The sequence below is a fragment of the Mobula hypostoma genome, chromosome 1, assembly GCF_963921235.1.
Source record: "Mobula hypostoma chromosome 1, sMobHyp1.1, whole genome shotgun sequence".
Taxonomy (NCBI): Eukaryota; Metazoa; Chordata; class Chondrichthyes; order Myliobatiformes; family Myliobatidae; genus Mobula; species Mobula hypostoma.
This window is the reverse complement of record NC_086097.1, coordinates 199756097-199775096: the sequence shown is the minus strand read 5'-3', so window position 1 is coordinate 199775096 and position 19000 is coordinate 199756097. Positions and strand designations below refer to the sequence as shown.

Sequence of the window (19000 nt, the reverse complement as noted above, 5' to 3'; positions counted from 1 at the left end):
TCTGGTCTCCTTACTGAGGAAGGATATACTGGCTTTGGAGGCGGTGCAGAGGAAGTTCAACAGGTTGAACCCAGAGATGAGGGTTTAGACTATGAGGAGAGATTGAGTCACTTAGGACTGTACTAGCTGGCATTCAGAAGAATGAGAGGAGATCTTACAAAAAATATTCATGATTATGAAAGCGATAAGAGGCAAGAAAGTTGTTTCCATTGATAGGTGAGACTATAATGAAGGGCCATAGCCTCAAGATTTGGGGGAGTAGATTTGGGATGGAGATGAGGAGGAACTGTTTTTCCCAGAGGACAGTGAATTTGTGGAATTCTCTGCCCAATGAAGCAGTGGAGGCAACCTCAGCAATATATTTAAAACAAGGTTGGATAAATTTTCACATTGTAGGGGAATTAAAGGTTATGGGGAAAAGGCAGTTAGGTGGAGATGAGTCCAAGGTCAAATCAGCCATGATCTTATTGACTGGTGGAGCAGGCTTGACGGGCCAGATGGCCTACTCCTGCTCCTATTTCTTAAGTTCTTATGTTCTTAAATTAACACAAAAATCTATTTAATAGAAATATATTAATAGGAGCCCAACAGAATTGTGAATAGGTTTACATAAGTTTCAGGAGATGCAATTTGTACATTAGATAGACTAGTAATAAAATAGGCAAAAGAATATTTCTATAATAATACAAAATGTGGCAAGACATAACATTGCATAAACAAATCAGTGATTTATTGCATGGTCATATTGATATAAAACGTATATAACTCATGTTTCCTGTACTGCAGATAACAGAACTTTAAGAACAGACATCAGATATCAAAGAGCACCTTGCCTTCTGCCACTGGTAATTAATCCCTGTACCTACTTGATAAGAAAACTAATAGAAAATCCAACATATTATTTAAAGAAACTGAAAAAATAGAGGAAACATTTAAAAATAGCCAGGAATATCCAAGGGAAATAAGTTCCACTAAAGGTCTAGAACAAACCAATCAGCAAGGAAATGCCATAGATGACAAAACTAAGCATGACACTGAAGCCAAAGTAAAAGAACATACTCAAACACCATGCATATAGACAGAGGATGAATAAATACAAGATGTCCTTTAAAACTGAACTAATTGAGTACCAAATGCAGATCATGGTTGTCCACTCATTGACTTCTTTCATAGAAAGTGAACAATGGACAAAGTTAATCTAGTAAAGCAATATATTTAGATATCATTAAACTCATGATATGTAAATACTCAGCTAGACTGGAGTCAGAAAAAAATACCAGAATGAATAGCAACATGGCTACAAAACAGAAATACAAATGGTTAAGTGCTACTAAAAGGATACAAAGTAACAAGGGCCGCTCCATGTGAACTAGTCATGAGATTACTACTCTTCATCATTTACTTATGATTTAACACTGAATCGAAGATACAACTTCAAAATTTGTGTATCACACATAGAAGGATGCAAAATAGAACACTACTCAAAACTTTGTTATCTATATGCACAACTGGCAAAAGATCTTCAGTTCAAGAAGTTGAGCCAACAGATGTAGATAGAATGAATCAGGAACTACAAGCAAATTATTTAACTAAGTGAGGTCCTAAGGTATAGACATCAGCATAATGAGCAATGCAGGCCATTAAGTAACCTAAAAAGAAACAAAGCAGTTGGGATTCCTACAATGAAAAGAGATGTTGAAAACGTAGATCTTTGGAAATGCAACACTCACAGTTCTGAAGTGCAAGTTTTTAGAGAAGATGCAAAAACAAATAGCATAATACCAGAAGCACAACATTAATCCTATCAGAAACTGAATATGCTAGAGCTCCCATCTCCAATCAAAGACTGGAATTACTTGACTGAAGACCTTGAAAGTTATATAGAATTCGGCACGCAAAACCAAAGACTTCCTCCTGCAGAAGAGATCAGGACCAGGAGCCATGAATATACTTACCAATTAATAGAAATGCAGGAGAAACCTCTTAACCCAAACAATGGGACTCAATCATGAGGAGCAGGCAATAGTACTGATGTAAAGTAGATGAAGAAAAACGAAGGAGTTTCTATGGAGCATGTCTGGATATGGACTGGCTGGCTCAAAGGGATTGTTTCGGAGCTGAAATTGCTATGTAAATAATAAATGCAAGATTTTTGTTTCATTCAATATCTACTGAAACTTTTTTGCAATTTGAAGTGGATTCTCAGGCAATATATCAATGAACTTAGAAGGAACAAGTTGAACAACTCATGTCATTTTTCTGGAGTTTCTGAACCTGGAGATCAACACGCTGGTTGAGAGAGCACTAAAAAACTTTTGAACTGTAAAAATGCAACTTTTTTTTCCAACATCATAAGAAACCCTATAAAATATAATGAACTGATTAGGTGTTAATAGTATGTACTTTGCAAATACAAAACTTATTTACCTCCTAGAAAAATACATTACAATCGTCCAGACAAAAGCATAAACATATAATGTGCTTTATTCTAACTTACCACATGACAGCAAGGGTCTTGGTTCCCACCCAGTGTTAAACCTGTAGACTTGTTCAGGTTCAGTTCTTGGTACCTGAATATACCTTCGCATCCTGTACACTCTGTAGCTTCAGACTTAAGACTTAGATTTCACTGCACCTACAGAATTGTATACCCATAATCAGACATGTGATCTTTGAATTCCATTTACAGTAACACTAGACGACTTGATATCGGATAGACTACTTACTAATTAGCATCAAGGATGGCCATTGGCTACACAAACAGGATGCCAAAACTGTGAATATATGGCCTTAAAAAGTTATAATAATTAGCTTTGATGTAAAAAGAACTCTCAGTACCAAAATGATACAAATCATATAGTCCAGAATGAAACGAACTGTTACTTTAATGAAAAAAGTATCTTGCCATTCAGTGTACTCCAAATGGTGGAGTTTTGTTTTCCAATTTAACAGAATTTGGATTGACTAGTCTTAAAAATCTTGTAGCCTCAGCCACCTTGGAAATGAAATACCAGTAATGTTATTACCCCAAATCATAAACTATTTGCTGTTTCACAATCTCTGCAGAAACAAAATAGATGGCAACAATCTCCTCTAGTACAATTAAGGTTTAAAAGAAGTAGACTGCACAGCATGAATAATGATTAGGGAGCAACACAATGCTTCCAGTAAAGATGAGCAAACATGCTAACTGCGCTTACAACAATGTTCTGCATTTGTAATTCGACATCTGTCCAGGATACATGAAATGGGAACATTCAGCTCCATAAAGTTAGACCAGTAAAAGACCTGAAAAGCATGGCAACAGTTAGTAAGTGCAGATTCATGGATGTGTCACAAAATTCGATCACTCCAAGCCTAAACATTTTATCAGGAAGAAATTGGCTCAAATCAATGCAACAGCTATAGCAATTCCTCACAAATCTTAATGGAAGTACTTTTTTTAAAAGTAGAAAAATAAATGTAATATTCAACCTGCTTGTGTGCCTAGATGATCGTGGTGTAGAGAGCAACGGTGGCATGAAAAGGCAACAGTGCCTATTGTGGTCCATTACATCAGACATAAGATGGTTAAACCAGTGGGAACTTGATATGCAAGCAGGCCTGCATCCCGGACGAGAGTTTAAAAAAAATGGTCCCAGCAAGCATTTTACTGGCAAGTAGAGCATAAAAGGTGGAATGATAAATTTCCCTCCATAGATGCTGCCTGACTTGCCAAGTTCCTCAAACATTTGGTACATGACATTCCACTAGGAAATCCACTGGTGTTTTCAGCCACTGATGTCAAATCAACTGTGCACTGATTCATTTTCCATGTGCTCACTCAAAACAACTTCTAAGAGCCTTTCCTCATTTTCACCAGCATCAATACAAACAATGCTACCCTCTGAAAGAAGTAATTTCTTGTCAACTTCTCCTGGATGACAAACAACTTCTGTTGAAAGAATTACACTCATTTTCAGATACCTCACACCCACCTTCTCATGCCCTGTTAAAATTCTGTGTGTTTCAATGAGATCCGACTGCCAGAAAACAACAGCCTGCAGGAAGTGTGGAACAAAGTGAATAGCTCCATCTGCCATATTCCTATCATTTCACTGAACCTGTCTATAACCCCTCCTCCTCACAGCACACAATACCACTTAGCTTTATATCATATTCGGGTATATTACTCTTGATCTACTTACTTTTTTTGATAAAAAAAAATAAGCAGATGGGCAACAGCACCAACGCCACCACTCCCCCGTAGTCATAGCCTCCCAACCCAAAAAGGATCTGTTTGTTCTATCCCTGCCAATAATTCATTTCTTAATCTATGTCAGTATTTTATCCTCAATTCTGTACACTTCAATTTTGCTTAATAATTAAAAATCTTCTGAAAGCCCGATACACCACATGAAATGGCTAACCCTTATCAATTCTGCTATTAGAAATCCAAAATATAAACAATGTTAGAAAATATGATTTGATAATTAATGATTTACTGTGCCTATAAAAAGTATTCAACACCCTTGGAAGTTTTCATGTTTTATTGTTTTAAAAAATTAAATCACAGTGAATTTAATTTGGCTTTTTTGACACTGATCAACAGAAAAAGACTCTTTTGTGTCAATGTGAAAACAGATCTCTACAAAGTGATCTAAATTAACTACAAATATAAACACAAAATAATTGATTGCACAAGTGTTCATGTCCTTTAGCATGATACACCAATGCATCACTGATGCAGCCAATTGGTTTTAGAAGTCACACAATTAGTTAAATAGAGATTATCTGTGTGCAGTCAAGGTGTTTCAATTGATTGTAGCATAAAAGGTGTAATTCCGTGCAGAGCAGGCTGTCCTCAAAAACTGAGTGACTGTACAAGAAGGGGACTAGTGAGGAAAGCCACCAAGAGACCTATGACAAATCTGGAGGAGTTACAAGCTTCAGTGGTTGAGATGGAAGAGACTGTGTATACAACTGTTGCCCAATTGCTTCACTAGTTGCAGCTATGGGAAAGTGGCAAAGAGAAAGCCACAATTGAAAAGACTTACAGGAAATGTTGGCTAGACTTTGCCAGAAGGCATGTGGGAGACCATGAAGTCAGCTGGAAGTAGTATCCAGATTGACCATCAGATTAAATGCTATATTTGGCACAAGTCAAACACTGCACATCATAAAAACACACCATCCCTACTGTGAAGCATGCTGGTGGCTGCATCATGTTGTGGGGATGCTTCACTGCAGCAAGCTCTAGAAGGCTTGTGAAGGTAGAGGGTAAAATAAATGCAGGGAAATCCTGGAGGAAAACATGAAGCAGTCTGCAAGAGAACTGTGACTTTAGAGTAGATTTGTTTTCCAGCAGGACAATGACCTCAAGCATAAAGCCAAAGCTAAAGCTACACAGAAATGGCTCAGTAACAATGAAGTTAATGTCCTGGAGTGGCCAAGTCAGAGTCCAGACCTCAATCCAATTGAGAATTTGTGGCTGGTGTTGAAAAGAGCTGTTCACTCATGATCCCCATGCAATCCTACAGAGCTCAGCAGTTTTGTAACAAAGACTGGAGGAAAAATTGCAGTGTCCTGATGTGTAAAGCTGATAGTGACCTATCCATAAAGATTCAAGGCTGTAACTGCTGCCAAAGGTGCATCTACTAAACACCAACTTGAATGGGGTGAGTAATCATGCAAGTATATTTAATAATTGTAATAAATTTAGACTAGTTTGTAGAAATTTGTTTTCACAAAAGTCTTTCCTGTTGATCAGTCTCAGAAAAGCCAAATTAAATCCACTGTGATTCAATGTTTTAAAACAATAGAACAGAGTCTCAGAATAGAGGGCTGTTCTTTTAGAATGGAGAGGAGGAGAAATTTCTTTGGCCAGAGAGTGGTGAGTCTGGAAGTATTTGCCACAGGCAGCTGTGGAGGCCAAATCATTGGCTATATTTACGGTAGAAGTTGGTAGATTCTTGATTAGTCAGGACATGAAAGGATACAGGGAGAAGGCAGGAGATTGGGGCTGGGAGGGAAAATCGATCAGCCATGATAAAATAGCAGAGCAGATTCAATGGGCCAAATGGCTTAATTCTGATCCTGTATCTTATGGTCTTATGATCTTAATCTGATTTCAAATTAAGTACAACATTTTCTAAGACCCAGTTGAAAATGTAATTGATAAATAATTTAAAATCAACAGGATTCAAATGCAACAAGGTGTATACACTTGAAGAAGACTGCCAGCTAAGATGATTGCACTTCCAATTTCAGTAATATTTTAGGAAGTCACTGAAACAAAGTCTCCTGCCTTTATCTTCTCGATGTCTATTACAACAGTATGTCAAATATTTGGCATCTAACCCATGTTTCAAAATACCAATGTTCATTTGAAAGTCATTACTTTTGATATTATTTTCAATCTCAAAATGCTTCACATGCCTCAGGTTAGGATATAGAATTTGGAACATTACAGCACTTCATCGATGTGGTTGTGCTGACCTATACAAACCTACTCCGTGATAAATCTTGCCTTTCCATCCTACACAACCCATAATCTTCCCTTTTTTTATTATATCCCTGTGCCTAAGAGCTTTTTAAATGTCACTATTGTATCAGCCGCTACCATTACCCCTGACTGCGCTCCAGGCACACTCCACTTTTTTTAAAAAAACATTAGTTCTATGTCTCTAAACTTTCCTCTGGTGTTTGCCATTGCTATACTGGGACTGGGGCTGGGGCGGGGGGTTGCTGGCCTAATTACAAAACATCACATTACAAATACTGATGAACAATCAAATTGTGATCAACAGTTTCAGCCCCATTCAGACTGCCCAATGGAGTTGTCATACCTGCTATTTCATTTCAGTAGAACTTGACTTCCCATTCCCACTCTGACATGTCTTCCCATGGCCTCTTTGAACACAATGAGGCCAAACTCAGCTTGGAGGAACATCACCTCATAAGCCATCTGGGTTGCCTGCAAACTGATGGCATGTACAGTAATTTTTCTAACTTTCAATAATCACTTATCCTTCCTCCTTTTTTCCATTCCCCATTCTGGCTACACTTTCCCCTTCTCTCCTCACTTATCAGTTTCCTCTGGTTACCCCCACCCCACCTTCCCTTTCTTCCATAGTCTACTATCTTCTTGTGAGATTCCTTCTTCAGCACTTCACTTCTTTCCATATCATCTCCCAGCATCTTACTTCAACCCTTCAGCTACCCTCCATTCCTCTTACCTGGTCTCTCTCATCACCTGCCAGCTTGTACTTGTTCCCCTCACCCAACCTTTCTCTGCCTTCTGCCCAGTTCCTTTTCTGTCTTGATGAAGGTTTCTGGCCCAAAACATCAACTGTTTATTAACCTCCACAAACGCTGCCTGACTTTGTGTTTCTCCAGCATTTTCTATGTGTTGCTCAAGAGTTCCAGCGTCAGCAGTATCTCATTTATCATACCTTCAACTTTATTATGTAACATGTTCCACTCTATCTCCTAAGAGAAGTGGAAAAACAAAGCTAACCCAGGCCAATAGTCTTAGAAAACTACAGCACAGACCCTCAGCCCATTTAGTCCATGCCAAACCATTTAACCTGCCTAGTTCATTCAACCTGCACCCAGACCATAGCCCTTCATACACCCCCATCCATGTACCTATCCAAACTTCACTTAAACACTGAAATAGAGCTTGCAACCACCACTTGTGCTGGCAGCTCATTCCACACACTCACCATCTTCTGAGTGAAGAAGTTTCCTTGTATGTTACTCAAACTTTTCATTTCACTCTCAACCTATGATCTTTAGTTGTAGTCTCACCCAACTTCAGTAGAAAAAGCCTGCTTGCTTTTACCCTATATCCCTCATAATTTTGTATACCACTATCAAATCTCCCCTCAATCTTCTACATTCTGAAGAATATAGTCTTAACCTATTCAATCTCTTCTTGTAACTCATGTCCTTCAGTCCCAGCAATGTCCTTGTAAATTTTCTCTGTTCTCTTTCAATACTATTTACATCTTTCCTGCAGGTAGGTGACCAAAACTGCACACAATACTCCAAAGTGGGCCTCACAAACATCTTGTACAACTTAAGCATAACTTTCTTCCTCCTGTACTCAACAGTAATGAAGGCCAACGCACCTAAAGCTTTCTTTACGACCCAATCTACCTGTGACACCACTTTCAATGAATTATCTACCTGTAATCTCAGATCCCTTTGTTCTACTGCACTCTTCAATGCCCTACCGCTCACTGGGCTCTTCTCCTTGATTCCCCATTCCTGTTTCCCTCCCACTTTATCTCCTTACCTGTCCATCCCCTCCCTCTGGTTCTCCTCTCCCTTCCCTTTCTTCCATTGTCTTCTATCCTCTCCCATCAGATTCCCCCTTCTCCAACCATTTATCTTTCACCCATCAATTTCCCAACTCTTTACTTCACCCCTCCTCTCCTCCCCACCTCAGGTTTCACCTACCAGCTTGTATTTCTTCTCTTCCTTCCCCCCCCCCACCTTCTTACTCTGACTTCTCATCATTTTTTTCCAGTCCCGAAACATCAAATGTTTACTTTTTTCTAAAGATGCTGCCTGGTCTGCTGAGTTCCTCCAGCATTTTGTGTGTGTTGCCTAGATTTCCAGCATCTGCAGGTTTTCATGTGTTTTCCCATCTAGTCCTTTTACAGAATAGGAGTCCCAGTCAATATGTGGAAAGTTAAAAAAACTTGCTCTCATAACCTTCTGTTTCTTGCATCAGTCTGCGATCTGTCCACAAATTTGTTCCTCTAAATCCTGCGGACTGTTGGATGGTCTATAATATAGCCCCATTAATGTGGTTATTCCTTTCACAGTTCTATCCATAAAGCCTCATTGGATGTGTACTCCAGCCCATCATGACCGAGCACTACCGTGATATTTTCTCTGACACTATTAGCGCCAATCCTCCCCCTTGAATCCTTCCTGCTCTGTTGCGTCTGAAACAACTAAACCCCAGAATGTCTAACCACAGTCCTGCCCCTCCTGCAAGCAAGACTCACTAATAGCTACAATATCATAATTCCATGTATTGAACCATGCCCTGAGCACATTTGCCTCTCCTACAATACTTCTTGCATTGAAATATACACAACTCAGAACATTAGTCTCACCCTACTCAACCTTTTGATTCCTGACATCTGAGGTCTTAACAACATCCGTCTCCACAACCATTCCACTATCTGTTCTGGCACTCTGATCCCATCCCCCTGCAACTCTGCTTTAAACTCCACCCATCCAAACCCCTTTAGCAATCACACAGATAGAAATATAAGAAACAACATTTTTAGCTTGAGTGCCAAACCCATTTACTATCCAATCCACTATGCTATTGGAGGGAACGGCGGTTCAATTCAGCCTTGTGTACTTTTGGCCCTGCCCAGATATAACCAGTTCCACCTACCTGGATAACTAATATATTTTAGACTAAGAACAAATCTAGTGACTTCTCTCTGAATCTTTGAAGTTCAATGTTCTAATTACTTGTTTCAAAAAAAAACATAGACCAGATGGTGGCATAAAATGGAAGACTATTCAAGATTTCCTGTCACAGAGGTAACATTTCCAAAATGTTTCACTGACTGCAGTGCTTTGTTTTTTCCCCCAAGGTCATAACAAATGAAAGCTCAGTCAAGACCCTAGATAGGCAAAATGCTACATTTTAGTTACAGTGAATAATTCTTGAACCTTACAAATTGCACCATAATTTTTTGTTTACAGCAGACATTTTAAATTTGGTCTAAAGTGGTCAGGATCTAAATTGAAACCCAATCATAAAAATCAATGCAGTTTTTGGCAATGAACCCTACAAACAAAATAATTTTTATACCATTAACATGGAGTTTAAAATGCACCAATGGGTCATTTCACATACGTGACCTATACTTGAAGACAATTAGCCACTGGCAGTAAAGCATTTACAACTTTAACCACGCAACTTAGAAATTTTACACTATCTTATTTTTTTGATGAGAAAGTGGAAAGGTTATTTGACTGTTGAAGCATGATCATGTATGTAGAAAGGATTTATTGTTGGGATCACGAAGAAAGTTTTGGCTTATTTTAAATTACTAAACTGCAAAGCTGTTGGGTAATTAACTCATTTCTTGCATCATAATGCCATGTTTTAAATAGGAAATGAAACAGAAACTACATCAAGATCAAAGGTACAAACTCCAGGTCAGGTTGGTGTCCTGAAAACTAGAAGCCAACTGAATTATTTGTGTTTAAAAACACTAGCAGATAAGGTTACCTGGATTAGGTGAGCGCATGTGTAATAGCAGTATATGCATCACAACTTTGCTTCCACTACACAATGCCTAATAATTCTGGTTTAAGGCCTTTGTTATTTTCTAAAATTGGTAATACTTTTGCACTTTATTCTCTAGAATTTAAAGTTCATGGCAAAAACAGAAGATCATCTGACCCTCTGGGTACAAAGGAGCATAGTATTCCTAACAATTATCAAGATAATGAAATATTCACTTTTTGTTAAAATTGAATTTCAACTTGCTGTGACTTGTAGCCAATCTACAGTAGTCCACTTGCAAATAAAACAAACTTGTGGTCTAAAGTAAACAAGACATAGGAGCAGAACTAGGCTATTCAGCCTGTTGAGTCTGCTCCGCCATTTCATAATGGCTGCTCCCAGATCCCTCTCAACCCCATACACCTGCCTTCTCGCCATATCCTTTGAAGCCCTGACCAATCAGAAAACTCAACTTCCACTCTGAATATACCCACCAACTTGGCCTCCACTGCAGTCTGGCAGAGCATTCCACAGATTCACTACTCTGGTTAAAAATATTCCTCCTACCTCTGTTCTTAAAAGTCGCCCCTCAATTTTGAGGCCGTGCCCTCCAGTTCTCGATACCCCCACCATTTGAAACATCCTCTCCACATCCACCCTACCTAGTCCATTCAGTAGGTTTCAACGAGATCCCCCACCCACCCACCCGGCATTCTTTTAAATTCCAGTGAGTACAGGCCCAAAGTAATACCTACTTTAGAAGGTGTTATTCCACAATTCCAAGTCAAACTAATCCATTTGACTAGCACCTCCCATATTTATTCCCTCCATCCAACTCCAGTGCCTATGGCAAGTGTGTATCTTTTATACTTTGATAGGGATGAGTGTGAGATTGTAAAACAACTGATCTCAGATGAATCAATAATTAAGATTCCATTAAATCAAATGGACATTGTTCTCTAGGCATTATTTCAACAAGCAGTATTCTGGTGTCAAAATGGTTGTTGTGGTTGTCTAGTGTGGTAGTGTAGTGGGTAGTGCTTGCCGCTCCCACTTTCAGCTTCCACCGCTGGCTAGCAGTCTTGCAAAAAGGAGAGCTGAATGTGCGAGTCTCTCCCTACCAGTACATAGCCTCTCCAACCGCAAGCCTCATGTAGTGCCTCCTCACTGGTGGCACACGGGAAACTGGACTCCTTTTGGACTCAAGCTGAACTACAGAGGATGGGGAGGTGGTCTGGCCCCTGCACACATAGCACACAGGCTCACTGGTGTGTGGACACTCCCTTGTGCTCATGAACCAGATCCTCAACTATGGGTAAATAGCCCCACTGCCTTGTGGGCAGCCTCAGGAGAGACGAAGGCTACGGGAGTAAACCCAGACAGCAGATCCGGAGTGGAGCCCCCAAGGTGGCTGGGCATCATTGAGCATCCTTCCAGCAGCTTCTGCAGCCAAGTTGGTGCCAAACACACTGCTTCATAAACTTTCCTTTGGACTACACTGGTAAGGTCGAGAGGGGGATCTTGAGGGCTGGGCATCTCAGGATCTCCGTACCTTCCACCCAGGCTTGTGATGATGATCACCACCTATTGTCCTTCAAGACAGACGGATGCCAACCACTATTCTGGATGAGATTTTTTTCTTCAAACAAACAAAACATAATTTGTAGTTTCATAAAAGCACTCGCCATTAAGGCAGCATATGAAACCAGCTGACCCTTCATCAGGACTGGAATGTTCCATCTGTCTATGTTGCCTGGCCTGCTGAGTTCCTCCAGCATTGTGTGTGCATTGCTTTGGATTTCCAGCATCTCCAAAATTTCTTTTGTTTGTGAAGAGAGTCTTAAAATAAATTCTAAAAGATGCAGGAGGCTACTGCAGAGTAACTAGTATAGAAATGATATCTTCCCTTATCCTGCTTTTGACTGAATGTCTAGCAGCAAGTTGAAGTTTGTCAATAGACTGCTCTTTGGAAGGCCAGTAAAACGTGCATTGCAGTAATCTTGTCTATTTTGATATAAAGGCATGAATTAGGTTTTCAGCATCATTATGTGACGTGGATATATACCTTTGCAATACTATAAGTGTAGAAATGATGCCCTGGTCACTTTGTTTAAAATGTGGGAATTAAAGTACAAATCTGAATCAAGGATAACACTCAGGCAAGTTACTTCTGATCTTACAAGGGGAGCCAAGTTCCCAAGTTAATCAACAAGTTTCTCTCTTCTGGCTTTGAACCATAGAACCATAGAAACTACAGCACAGAAACAGGTCCTTTGGCCCTTCTTGGCTGTACCGAACGATTTTCTGCCTAGTCCCACTGACCTGCACACGGACCATATCCCTCCATACACCTCCCATCCATGTATCTGTCTAATTTATTCTTAAATGTTAAAAAAGAACCTGTATTTACCACCTCATCTGGCAGCTCATTTCATACTCCCACCACTCTCTGTGTGAAGAAGCCCCCCAATGTTCCCTTTAAACTTTCCCCCCTCACCCTTAACCCATGTCCTCTGGTTTTTTTTCTCCCCTTGCCTCAGTGGAAAAAGCCTGCTTGCATTCACTCTATCTATACCCATCATAATTTTATATACCTCTATCAAATCTCCCCTCATTCTTCTAAGCTCCAGGGATAATTTTATATACCTCTATCAAATCTCCCCTCATTCTTCTACGCTCCAGGGAATAAAGCCCTAACCTATTCAACCTTTCTCTGTAACTGAGTTTCTCAAGTCCCGGCAACATCCTTGTAAACCTTCTCTGCACTCTTTCAACCTTATTTATATCCTTCCTGTAATTTGGTGACCAGAACTGAACACAATACTCCAGATTCAGCCTCACCAATGCCTTATACAACCTCATCATAACATTCCAGCTCTTATACTCAATACTTCGATTAATAAATGCCAATGTACCAAAAGCTCTCTTTACGACCCTATCTACCTGTGACGACACTTTTAGGGAATTTTGTATCTGTATTCCCAGATCTCTCTGTTCCACTGCACTCCTCAGTGCCTTACCATTAACCCTGTATGTTCTACGTTGGTTTGTCCTTCCAACGTGCAATACCTCACACTTGTCAGTATTAAACTCCATCTGCCATTTTTCAGCCCATTTTTCCAGCTGGTCCAAGTCCCTCTGCAGGCTCTGAAAACCTTCCTCACTGTCTACTACACCTCCAATCTTTGTATCATCAGCAAACTTGCTGATCCAATTTACTACATTATCATCCAGATCATTGATATAGATGACAAATAACAACGGACCCAGCACTGATCCCTGTGGCACACCACTAGTCACAGGCCTCCACTCAGAGAAGCAATTCTCTACCACCACTCTCTGGCTTCTTCCATCGAGGCAATGTCTAATCCAATTTACCACCTCTCCATGTATACCTAGCGACTGAATTTTCCTAACTAACCTCCCATGCGGGACCTTGTCAAAGGCCTTACTGAAGTCCATGTAGACAATATCCACTGCCTTCCCTTCATCCACTTTCCTGGTAACCTCCTCGAAAAACTCCAACAGATTGGTCAAACATGACCTACCACGCACAAAGCCATGTTGACTCTCCCTGATAAGCCCCTGTCTATCCAAATGCTTGTCTCTTAGTACTCCCTCCAATAACTTACCTACTACTGACGTTAAACTCACCAGCCTATAATTTCCCGGATTACTTTTCGATCCTTTTTTAAACAACGGAACAACATGAGCCACTCTCCAATCCTCTGGCACTTCACCCGTAGACAGCGACATTTTAAATATTTCTGCCAGGGCCCTCGCAATTTCAACACTAGTCTCCTTCAAGGTCCGAGGGAACACTGTCAGGTCCCGGGTATTTATCCACTTTAATTTTCCTCAAGACAGCAAGCACCTCCTCCTTTTCAATCTGTACAGTTTCCATGGTCTCACTACTTGATTCCCTCAATTCCATAGATTTCATGCCAGCTTCCTTAGTAAATTCAGACGCAAAAAACCTATTTAAGATCTCCCCCATTTCCTTTGGTTCCGCACAAAGCCGACCACTCTGATCTTCAAGAGGACCAATTTTATCCCTTACAATCCTTTTGTTCTTAATATACTTGTAAAAGCTCTTTGGATTATCCTTCACTTTGACTGCCAAGGCAACCTCATGTCATCTTTTTGCCCTCCTGATTTCTTCCTTAAGTATTTTCTTGCACTTCTTATACTCCTCAAGCACCTGATTTACCCCGTTTCCTATACATTTCATACAACTCCCTCTTCTTTATCAGAGTTGCAATATCCCTTGAGAACCAAGGTTCCTTATTCCTATTCAATTTGCCTTTAATCCTGACAGGAACATACAAACTCTGCACTCTCAAAATTTCCCCTTTGGATCAAAGCAAAAGTATTTCAGTTTTATTTTCATTTAGTTTTGGGAATTTGCTCATCCAATTGTTTATTGCAGCCATACCAGACGACAGAGCAGACAAGCTCAGCTGAAATGTACAAGACTGACACATATAGGAGCAGAATTAGGCCATCTGGCCCATTGATTCTGCTCCACCATTTCATCATGGCTGATCCAATTTTATTCTCAGTCCTAATCTCCTGCCTTCTCCCTGTATCCCTTCATGCCTCGACCATTCAAGAACCTACCAACTTCTGCCTTAAATATACATAAAGGCATGGCTTCCACAGCCACCTTTGGCAAAGAATTCCACAGATTCACCACTTTCTGGCTAAAGAAATCCCTCTTCATCTTTGTTCTAAAAGGACACCCCTCTATTCTGAGGCTGTGTCCTCTGGTCTTAAGACTCCCACCTTAGGAAACATTTTCTCCACATCCACTCAATCAAGGCTTTTCACCATTCTCCTGGGTTCAGTGAGGTCGCCTCTCATTCTTCTGAAGTCTAGTGAATACAGCCCCACAGCCATCTTCATATGATAAGCTATTCAACCCTGGAACCATTTTCATGAACCTCTCCTTACAATTGTGTATCATCTGCATAATTGGGAAATCAGGTTTGTGCTCTCTAATGATGTCTCCTATAGGAAGCATGTACAAGGAGAAATGTAGGGAACCAAGACAGCTTCCCTGAGCAACACCAAAATGTACATTGTATCTCATTGAAAATTGGTCTCCAAGACATACACAAAGAAAAATGAACAAAACCAATTAAGGGCACTGTCAAAGAGACCAATCCAGTTCAATGCAATCTAAGAGAATGCCATGGTCGATTTTGTCAAAAGCAGCACTAGGATCTAGAAGAATTAGAACTGAGATTCTGTTCACTGTGCTGAGACTAAGGTCACTGACAATTTTGATAATGGCCATCTCCATGCTGCAGTTTACTAGAAAACCTGACACACTTTTCTAGAATACTGCTCTCATTCAGAAATTTGTGGAGTTGGTAAAAACTTGCTTTCTCAAGAATCCTGTCCAGGAAGGGAAGATTTGATATCTGTCTGTAGTAGCTAGGACCTCACTATCAAGGTTTGTCTTAAGCAGGGGTTTGGCAGCCGCAGTTTTGAAAATATCTGAAAAACTTCAGTTTCAAGGGATGTGTTAATAACATTCCTAACAGACTCAAGAATCCAAAAATTACCCAAATTCATTTTAACTAAAAACTATTAGATTAACTTAATTACTTAAATGCTCTCAATTTCATTTACAATCCTGAATTACTCCAAAGTCCATGGTTCAGATATTTGCCACAGCCACGATCTGGATCATTTAAGTACTATAGCTGACCAAGTGCAGTCTATGCATTTTTCATTTCTGGCCAAGTGCCTTCAGCAGAATTCCATCAATTCTACTTCTAATCTTTTATCTTCTGCCATTATTTTCATTAACTTTAACACGAACTTAATTCATTCTTAAATAGTTTTTCAACAGTTCTTAATATTGCATTCACCAGTGTTTCTGATGTGCTCCATGCTGGGCAGCTTCACTTTGTTAGCCGTCAGATCTATTGAAACTTCTCCCAGTAGCTCTCCCACATCTTTTCCCTACAAGCAAATCTCGTACAATAGAGTGACATTAAAATGGCTGTGTTGCTTAGGCTTTATAATTGGCATTCTCATCAGGGGATTCGTACAATTCTGGCAAACAGCAGGTAGATCAGCACTGAGAACTGGCAGGCAACTTGGTAGCTTTAGTATTCTTATTATAGTTAAAATTTTAATTTAGAAACTTTTTAGTGAAGTAGAATTACTTTGATTATATATTGTATCACTTGCCACACCACAAGCTTTATTTGATTTAAAAGAAAGATAAAAATTATAGTAGTTCCAAGTATCAAACTAATAGGTAGGCAAACTCTGAACAGCCACCTAACTTCCAATATTCAGTGCTTTAGATTTGGTACCTTCAAATCACAAAGGGGCAGATTTACTCAGGTCCTGTTTTATATGAATATTGCACAAGTCCCCAGCTTAACACTATACAAAAGCGATGTTGTATTTTTTCCCCTATTACAACAAAACCTAAAAATCATTCTTAATGGTTGACCAGCTTGTCGCACACTATCATCTTGTTCACTCGATGTTTGGCGAATAAGAACAATATTCAAACACTGTACCAATGAATACATGTTATTGTTGCTTCATCAGTAACATTTTATGAGACCAGACTATTTTAAATGAAGGAATGCAAAAACAGTTTCATCCTCCAATTAGCATTTCAAATCTTGTTATTTGCTTGGGTGTACACAATAAATCTAAGTCAAGCACAGTTCAAATTATAATAGAAGCGTGTATGTAAACCTCAACAGCCATACACTTCCATTGACCTGAATAAATTTCAGAAGGATGAGCAGACTGAACGACTAAGCTGAAGTAACTACTTCATAGAGTTCAAAGGATGATGCCCTGGGGAGGGAAAGCTGAAGATAACCAAATTACTAAAGATTGAACTGCAATTTATTGCTCAGCCAATGAGAATGCAGGAATATATTTTGTTGCTTTCCAGTGTTGCAGTTTCTGCAGTTTTGTGAAAGAACTCCTATTATAATGTTTGAACCCACAATATTAGTAATAATGTGGTAAAAATGTCCAGCAAGCATTACTTGAATGTGAAATTGCAAGAGTCAGAACACCACATGCTCATGTGGATTTTACCAACACGGGGAAAAAAAGAAAGAAATCCAAAGAGTGTGTTGCTCCAAAGAGTTTAAAACAGATTATGTTCTGGCATATGCAAAGTAACTCCAGTATTCGGCCTGCTCAGTGCTGAAGACAAGAAAGACAGAAGGTGCTTCAAATAAATACACAGTGAAATTAATTGATATACAACTTAAGAGACAAGAGTGTCTTCATGCTGAAGGTGTACATGAAGAAAACCACCACATCTTCACAATAACTTGTTCATCTTGTAAACTAGAAAGACCAGGAGCCAAATTAGGCAAGTCAGGAGGGATAGATTCAAAGATACAAAGTGCACTTAATATCAAAGTATGTATGCAGTATACAACCCTGAGATTAGTCTTCCCACAAACAGCTATGAGAAAAGAAATAAACACCCAACGCACCAAAAAGAAACACACAAAACAAGCAAAAAACAGAATATAAAATATCAAACCAGTGAAATAGTCTAGGAACATTCAGTTCTGGTCAATTTAGTGCTGTGTTGTTTACTGACTGCAGGCTGCTGAGCTCATCTGCCCTGATCAAAATCACACAAAAATAACAATAAAAAGAAAAGGGAGTAACCAGAAAGTAGAAACACATGATAATAAGAACTATAAACTCCAATTCTCAAGCTGCATCGATTAAAACAAGATTTTGGCACCATCCTCTGACAGAATCGAGCGAAAGAAAAAGACGGAGACCGGTCAAATCCAGCCACCTTCCTCCAGCAGAATAAATGGGGGTGGGGGTCGAAAAAGAGAGAGACCGGTCAAACGCAGGCAGCAGTCAGAGCTGAACACTTGCTCACCTTCCACTGTTGTCCTCGTTGATTTCAATCATGTTTGCCACTTTGGTGAAAAAAGGAGTTGATCATGGGCTCCAGACCCAGCACTCTGCTCCAAACTTCACTGAGCTCCCTTGGATACAGCAAAGTGTCAGATCGCTCAATCGGCCCAAAAACACACCATCAAAATGTAGATCACAGATTCCAATAGTAGCAAATCATGTTTGAACAAAGTACAGAAGTAGTTTCACAAATTGTCAAGGACATCTCCTTTAGTTGCTTTGTTCCCTGGTGTCATCTCTTCAGTAACGACAATGCATATTTAACAAGAGTCTGGATATGGGCAGAAGGTGGTGTGTCAAATTTAGTACGCAAAACTGTAGACAATGCATTGAACTTAATGATTATAGTTGGCTAGAAGATTCATCATTCATCAACAGAAAAATCAGTATTGTTTGGCCAAAATTTTAAAAGGATTCTTAAGATGGCAGCGCGGCACAGCCTGTCCAGTGAAACGATATCGTATTTGTTAAATAGGGTACTGTGCACAATTCTGATATGATGGAGACAGCCGTGAGAAGCACAGAGGAACATCTAGAGAATCAAGTCCACTCCAAGGCTGCTTCCTGGATACCTTGTAACAATCTAGAGCCTTGTCTTCTTTGCTAAACCTTACATAAGTTTTCTTCCTCTTGACTAGATGCTCCACATCTCTTGTAAACCATAGTTCCTTCACCCTACCATCGTTTCCCTGCCACAATGAGACAGATCTATCCAAAACTCTCTGCAAACGCTCCCTGAACAACCTCCGCATTTCTGCTGTGTATTTCCATGGGTATATCTGATCCCAATTTGCCTCCTAATTCCCCCTGTCC

At 39.7% G+C, this 19000-nt stretch overlaps 1 protein-coding gene across 7 annotated transcripts in view; it reads right to left on the bottom strand.

The window, feature by feature from the left end:
- The window catches only part of LOC134354150 (protein EFR3 homolog A-like), a 167324-nt gene that overhangs the window by 139520 nt on the left and 8804 nt on the right, over positions 1-19000 (bottom strand). For 3 of the 7 annotated variants that reach the window (XM_063062995.1, XM_063062975.1, XM_063063012.1), the window contains exon 3: positions 2498-2635. The exons of 2 other annotated variants lie outside the window; for them this stretch is intronic. In XM_063062995.1, the coding sequence (XP_062919065.1) occupies positions 2498-2588 (91 nt within the window). In that variant the 5' untranslated portion in view covers positions 2589-2635. Of the gene's footprint in view, positions 1-2497; positions 2636-3200; positions 3289-19000 lie in introns of all 7 variants that reach the window. 2 more of the 7 variants (XM_063062985.1, XM_063063003.1) reach the window with 1 other exon arrangement.